This window comes from Danaus plexippus, chromosome Z (genome assembly GCF_018135715.1).
Source record: "Danaus plexippus chromosome Z, MEX_DaPlex, whole genome shotgun sequence".
Classification (NCBI taxonomy): Eukaryota; Metazoa; Arthropoda; class Insecta; order Lepidoptera; family Nymphalidae; genus Danaus; species Danaus plexippus.
The window spans coordinates 6,780,842-6,788,386 of record NC_083559.1 but is presented as its reverse complement, the minus strand read 5'-3'; the positions used below and the strand labels follow the sequence as shown (position 1 = coordinate 6,788,386).

Here is a 7,545-nt window from a genome sequence, read left to right as displayed (position 1 = left end):
TGATAATTCGCAGAGCACCATATCTCGAGATATCACCAGCAATTTAAATATAACGCTTGTTGTACCTACGTTTCCAGCGGCAGCCGTAGATTTCGACACGCATGCAAGCTGTTCGAGGATGTGCGGCGTATGGAAAGAATCTCACTTTTGAAGCAACAAATGGGGCTTCTAATGTGGTCTTTCTCGGCGTATAAGTATTGACATTGCCTGGAATTAGCTGATACAAAAATACAATTTGTTATTTATTGAAAGACATGTGAATTTACATTGATGAGTGAAAGGCGGTTGATTATTAGTTATTTTAATTCAAACAAGTTTCATTGTATGGGTAATTTGAAGTTAGTTATTTAAACAATTTAATATAATACAGATTGGTAAAAGTACTTTAATTCTATATTGCTTTAATCGTTTGAGTTATGATTATTTGATAAAATTCAACGTTTGATGTTGGCAAGATTTAACTGAAGTTTGTTTCCTTGATTTCTGACTATGGCGAGTTTCGGTCACGTCAGTCATGTTAGAACGTTATCGTATTTTCCTCCCAAGTATTGATTAGTCATACAAAAATGTCGAGCTTCTAAGCATAATTAACTGTGATTAGAATTAAATTAGAATATAAAATTAAAGTACATCTGAATAAACTTTCTTCAGTATTATAAAAAAATATCATCAGTTTAAAACTAAATTATAACTTACACGGCTGCCGTTGAAGTCCTTGTATTTGACCCAACGGCTCAAAACGTTCCGCCAGTACTCAACCGAATAACTCTCAACAAACTCTACTCCAACAGAGTTGGCGAACCTGCCCTGTGACTCCGTTGCAGTGATCAGGTATTCATCGTGTAAATCTATTTCCAAGTATTGACGACTTCGAGGGGATATCAAACCATTAGGACACCAAGCTCCACCTCGTATCTCTGTTCTAATTCTATTAAGACAAAGGAATAATTATAAATGGATAAACGTTTTCCTCATAATAAATGTTAATATGACAAGTTAAGCATTTCAGAGACTATGAAAATGCGTTTAATTTTGATAAACTTCATTATATGTTATTTTGTAGATATATATCGCTTTTAATTTGAGAAACGTTTGAGCACTGTAATAGACACGAGTGAAAGCATAAGTAAATAAAATTAGCGCTATATTGCGAGTAAATAGTCTGAGAGGTCTCAGTGCTTCGTCTGTCAACAGAAGGGGTTTTGAGACTGTTGATAGCGACCGTTTCATTTGAATATCTATCTGTAATCTCAGTAAGCACACAGCCAACAAAGATGGTACATTTTGGACTAAAATCAGGTACCTAAGCTAAATGGCTTCTGACCCTATACAAAACCATCACATTTCAAAGACGTTGGTGATAGCAAGTATTGTACTTTCTTGTTTGTGAAGGATTATGATCTAAAAAGCTTACGCAAGATAGTCAGTCTAAATTCACATGAAAATTTAATTTTCTGTTTCTAAACTCTAACGAGCATCAAGTTTTCGCTCTATTGTCTCGTGTCAAGCTTGTGGCCCGAACGTGAAACCCTCTGTTGTTTGAGCTAAGTATGAGCGTTTTGTGGTCACCGGATTCACAATTATTCTAACTACTCCGCCGTATCATGTTGCTTTGTTATTGTACGACAATGGCTATTTAAATTCCAAATATCGATTTTGCGGCAAATTGCTCCAAACAAGCATATTATACTGTATTTAAATTGAACAAAGTTATTTGAAGGAAGAGAACCATTCTCGATAAACTAAATAGTTCTAAAAGTAATTTATAAAGAACGAATTTTAATTAAAATTATTTCAGATATTCAGTTGGGAAGTTTAAATTTTTTTCTTTTTGAAAGTTTATCAGAGGTACACTGCATTTTATTTTTTAAGATTTTGGGACGGGTTATTACTCGTACATCAGCTTAAATACACTTCTATGAAATTATTTAAATAATGCACACAGTCTGTAATATTAATAATAAGTTCAGAGTGCTTTCTGAAATTCCACGACTTAATTTTTGGATATAAGATTAAAATTCTCATTCTGTATACAGCGTATTTCTAAATTTACCTTGAACTTAGTGGAGACACGCTCTGGTCATAACTGGAACTAGCGGCGAGGGACTCATTTGATATCATGCCGTTCTGCATGCCTAGTGGTACTTCACAGCTCCCGATCTCAGCTAAAGAAAAAAAAAACACTTTTTACATCACCCAGAAATTATTAAAATAACTAGTTTACAATGTATTAGTTTAATATGAGTTTTAAATTCTTTAATACCATTAAATACTGGAATAAATAATTATCTTTACAAAAGTGTGAATGGTAAAACCTGACATTTTAGAAACATTATTAAAATGATCCTTAAAACCAAATCGTTATTTTTCTCAGTTATTACTGTCACGAAAATCATAAACTATCTTTTCTTAACCGAAATGTTAATAAATTACATTCTCCTTGCCATAGAAGACCAGGGTTAATGTCTTAAATTGTTAGACTGTGTTGTGTCGTCCCTCCTCTCTGATATTTACACAGTGCCCGAGGTAGCTCGAGGGTATCTACTTTGATACAACCAATTAATCTACGTACACACTTTTTACTACCGCTTTTTAAAAGTGCTTTTAAACAGTGTTAATCTGAGGGTTTAATGTGTATCAACTTTATTTACAATTTGTTTTCATCTTCAACACATACCCGAGTACGCAGATAAAAAAATCTACGTTTAATAATTAATCAATGAAAAAAGCATAGCTACTTTATTTTCCACTCGATTGAAAGGATTTCTAAAATCAACTATACCTACAAATCAAAAAGTTTGATATTGAGAAAAATGGAAACCCATATCTTGGCTGACATTTTATTCCATGTGTAATAGAATGTTTAGTTTATGGGGAAAAGCAGAAAAAGGCGTATCACATGTTTATCATGCCATTCAAAAGTAGTTGTTATCTTTTGTTGTTTGGATTGTTATTGAAAGATATGCTGTGTACATACGGCAGGAAATGGCAGTACGGACACATTTTTTTTAGTTTATTTAGTTAATGGCTACCCTTAATAAAAAGGCACACAATACATGACGTCAGCGAGGGATAAAGGGAAATTTGTAATTCGTTCTTGTACTGTGTTTTTCTTTTATATAAGCCTATAAGTAATTTCTTTGAATGTATTGTACGTATAAGGAATAAATAAAAATCTCTTAATTTTGTCATTCCAAATAATTTAAGGTTAGAGAAGGTTGTTTTCATAGTATTATCTTTTCTGTATATTCAATCTGTCGTATCGAACTGGTAAAAAAAATTTAAGTTACTCCTACAAGGTTTGAATATCTGTATTATCAATTATATATTGTAATGTAGCAGGTGTAGAAACACTTTTGTTTTTCATTTAAGAAACGCGTACAAATTGAATTGTAAAAATTCTGATTGATTGCGCTGCTTACTTTGATTGATCTGCTTGTAATGTTAGGAAGTAACAGGTGATGCCAATATAAACAAATCGTCCGAAGCTAAGTAAAGCTATACTTATATTTCTACATATTATTTAAGTAAATAAATATTATATGGTTTTAAATATTGTCCATATAAGAAGGGGTTGGCAGTTATGTTATTCAAATTTAATAGATTATCGAGGTGTTATATTTATAGATAAAACAATATTTCAATGAAGGTATATTTTATAAATCGTAAGTGTTTAAGAAGTAGTCCAGATAGCAATACATAAAATCATTTGTAGACAGTAAAATTAACAGGATATTCAAGGAACTTATAAACATTTTACTATACGTGGTAAATAATTTGTTGAAACAATGGATAGGTATCGTGGTATAATAACCTTTCCAGCGAAAGTTTTTGATTAAGGTTTAGCACATCCCATGTCTTAAACATACAGACAGACACTTATAATCCACATAGAGTCGAGTGATATATCACGTGAACAAATTACGTGAAACGTGTGAATCCAGGGAAAAACAATTTATTACGGAGACAAATGAGGAGCGACACTGTTGTCAAGGTGTTTTAATTGTAGCATGGAAATTCTATACAGATGTATATATTGAGACAATGATTAATTTATACAGTTTTCATGACAGATAATTTAGTCATCTAGCTTTGTAATTTAAATTTTTGAACACATATTTTGTTTTTGTATATTTTTTATGTTAGGAGTTATATTAGGATTTCAATTTGTATTGGTGTAAAAACTTGAAAAAAATAGTTATAGTATGAGAGGAAATTTTTTTACCTGAAATATTTTACATTTAACTCTTATTGTATAACGTCAAAGTTTCCATTAAACGCGGGTTCCGCTTTTACGTTAAAAGCAAAACTCACAAGTCCCAACAAGTATAAAATTGTAGGATCCATATAGCCGAGACAAAATATAATATTTTCAGACCGAAGTTTTGATTACTCTTCTTTACCATGAGATTACTAACAATTCAAAATTTAATTAAATTTACTCATTTATGTAATATGAATTTATTAATTACAGTCCTCTTTATTATAATAATCATGATAAGGAAATACTATTCTGCAAATATCATCTTTAGAATTAAAAACGACAACTTAACCGAGAATTTAGGTACGGAGGCTTTATTAAGGCGAAATTAAAAGATAACCTGACACTGCTGTCCTGTTAGGGGATTCCTCACAAAATTTTCACATTAAAACCTTTAAGGATGGTATTTTAGATATATTTTAAAAATCATTTGTCACTTCTTAAAAATACTTGACTGTAAAAATGGTTTCAAAATTAATAGATAGTTTTGTAGAATATGTGTAATGGTCTTATTAATAATTCTTTTGGTCCGTATATATGAATAATTTAATTTAAAAAAAAAGTCTAAGGGCAAATTAGCTTCAATTGCCTGTGATCCTTAGGGAAGTGTATGTCTTGCTATCTCATTACTTGAATTGCCCATTACAAAAGAGAATAACTATTTAAAAAATCTGTATTTGGCTTCTTTGAGTACGCTCAAATAGCATAATTAATATTTAATATACACACCGTGCCTAATACTCTTGTTTAAAATTCTGAGGAAATTTAATATTTAAAAGGGGTTGTCCCTCTAAGGATTCACTAGCTACCAATAGGTTTGTTTAAATTAGAATCATGCGCCTTTATTTGATATAGACGGGTGTTTTTCTAGAACATACTGTTTATAACTTTGGAAATTTGTCGGCATTGGAGTATGCGCAACTAAAGCACAGCGCTCTGGTTTGAATTTATTTTGGGGTTCTTGGTAGAGGCCAGCCTTGTACGCCCAGTGGTACATAAATTTTCCGTGGGTACCGCATCGGAACCGCAGTAGCTACAACGATCGCCGTGTCTCATACTCGCTGCAATGCCAAATAAAGTGTTTAGATATAAATAATAGAGCAATTTTGTTTAATTTTTAATTTTTATTTACCACTTTTCTCTCTATGCTATTTAATGAATTAGTTTAAAACATTTATCTTTATCTTTGTAAAATTTGGATTTATGCATTTTTGGAAAGAAAATTTGTAAATAGATTTATTATGGAGAAATTAAATATAAATAATTATCAAGTATAAAGCACAATCAAGATAAAGTCTGTGTTGGAATAACTGTAATATAAGGTTTCCTAAATACATTGCGTTGTTACACTAATAACGTTTTTCCATAAATGTATTTATTTAAATTACATTTTTTGCAAACTACGGACCATATAAGTAATATTTTTTTATTAGTCTTTTTTGAGTAAATTGTAACAAAAAAATCACCTATTTTTTAAAAAATTAAGAGAAATGAGAAAGCTTAGATACTATATAAATTAATTTTCAAATTTATGTTTTACTCGTGGCTCTAAAATCCTTCATATTAAAGGATTTGTGTCGTAAAATATTAACAGGGAATTAAAGTGTAGTAATAATGAAATGGTACTGAAGGCGTTCGCAGCCAGAGAGTATTTTATGGAGTTATGGCTCACAAAGTATTGAATTGTTAAAACTTGGTTCAAATTGTAAATTATACAAAATTTGTCTCAACTAAAGTTTTATTCTTGAGTGTCACGTGAAACAATTCTCTAGGGATTTTATGGTACTTAAGTTCGAAAGTTTAGTCGTTAGTTAAGTAATTTAATATTACTGTCATTAAATTGTATCCAATGATAACACATTCCCTTTTTTATATGACAGATGTTATGAATGACAAGCCATAAAAGACAACTGCTGACCCTTGCCTATAAATACAGCCACTGTCTGTTTTCTTTAACAATAATTATATTTTCGTATATAAATGACATTTTATTATTTTCGTGGAAATTGTTTCTTATTGTGCAGTAATTCAGTTCACAGAAATTTGACGTCTACACAGCAAATTATTACTTTTCTCAAGTCCTAGGTATCCGGGTCGTAAAGAATTCCCTAACGTTGAGGTCTTGCAGGTCACACCAACTGGTTGTAATATTATTCTTCAGGCATTCCTGGGTGTTTGATAATTGCTGGTAATCTTTTCTAGATAAACGAATTTATTTTTTAAATTTTGCCTGCGTTCCAGATGTATCCTATTGAATATTTCATTTAATGAGGGAGAATCTTTGGTTTGCCAAGCATAAACTGGCTGATCTTGTATCAAATACATTCACACACTGAATTTTTTTAATTGTTTCACACATGATTCTTAATTTCTACATTGTTGTTCGTCTTTATTTATATATTTTACGATAGGCAATAGGCGCAAGTAAGTAACACATCTGTTTGTTGCAGTGGTAGACTGTTCTCAGTGAGTAAAGGCACCATTTATAAACATTAAATATAGGTAATAAAAATTATTTTATGGATTATTCAAACTGATAAACTTATTAATATTTTAAATATAATTTTTATATACATAATATGATAACAATAATAATTTTAGATGCTTACAATTTCTATACTTACACGTTCTTAACAAATAATTTAATTATATAAATTACATAGTCTGGCTAAGAAACTTTAAGGTTATAATGTTTATAAAGCCAAGATGTAGAAATGGTTTTTAAATATTTACTTCCCTTGAGGCGAAAAAGCACCACAGATAAACTTCTGGGCAATTTGAAATAAATTATATTTAAGATTCATAAAATAATTATAATTACTTTCTTTGTAATAATAAATTATAATAAAATAAGGTTGATTGTTATTTTATCATATTAATTTGAATAAGAAAATCAAAAAGTAGACATTTCATAGTATTAAAATTCCATAAGACGCAAATTTAGGCACATTTTTAAATATGTATTTCAATGTGTGCAATATGACTTCATAAAATTGGCTTTGGTTCGTGTAAAAGGTGTCCTTATATTTAATATCAAAAAGGTTATCGACATGTCTTTGTTTTTCATTTCATACACCTGCCAGCAAAAAAATTGAGTCCTCTTTATTTAATTCCTAAAAATAAATTGAAATTCAAAATAAAATCAAAGAGGTTATATTTTATGTTAATTATTTATTTACTTCTATCATACCTAAAGAAGAAAATAAAAAAAAAGTGAAAACCCTTCCTTGCAGTTTTTAGTTTTTTACTAGTGTCGATATACGATCAATCAATTTGTCAATTGT

The 7,545-nt window shown here is 30.1% G+C and overlaps 1 protein-coding gene across 1 annotated transcript; it reads right to left on the bottom strand.

Moving 5' to 3' along the window:
- Positions 1 to 43: 43 nt before the first annotated feature.
- LOC133319991 (discoidin domain-containing receptor A-like) lies at positions 44 to 2,133 on the bottom strand. Its single transcript, XM_061526462.1, has 3 exons — positions 2,054 to 2,133; positions 697 to 928; positions 44 to 217 (listed from the first exon to the last, which is right to left on the bottom strand). Exons 1-3 carry the CDS (start codon positions 2,131 to 2,133, stop codon positions 44 to 46), a joined length of 486 nt encoding a protein of 161 aa, XP_061382446.1.
- Positions 2,134 to 7,545: the final 5,412 nt, after the last annotated feature.

Bases quoted from the DNA above. Each gene is read 5' to 3' on its own strand.
- LOC133319991 (XM_061526462.1), bottom strand. From the start codon at position 2,133: ATGCAGAACGGCATGATATCAAATGAGTCCCTCGCCGCTAGTTCCAGT. The intron at 929-2,053 runs GTAAATTTAGAA...TTGTCTTAATAG, and splicing joins GTGTCTCCACTAAGTTCAAG to AATTAGAACAGAGATACGAG. The intron at 218-696 runs GTAAGTTATAAT...TTTTTGTATCAG, and splicing joins AGGACTTCAACGGCAGCCGT to CTAATTCCAGGCAATGTCAA.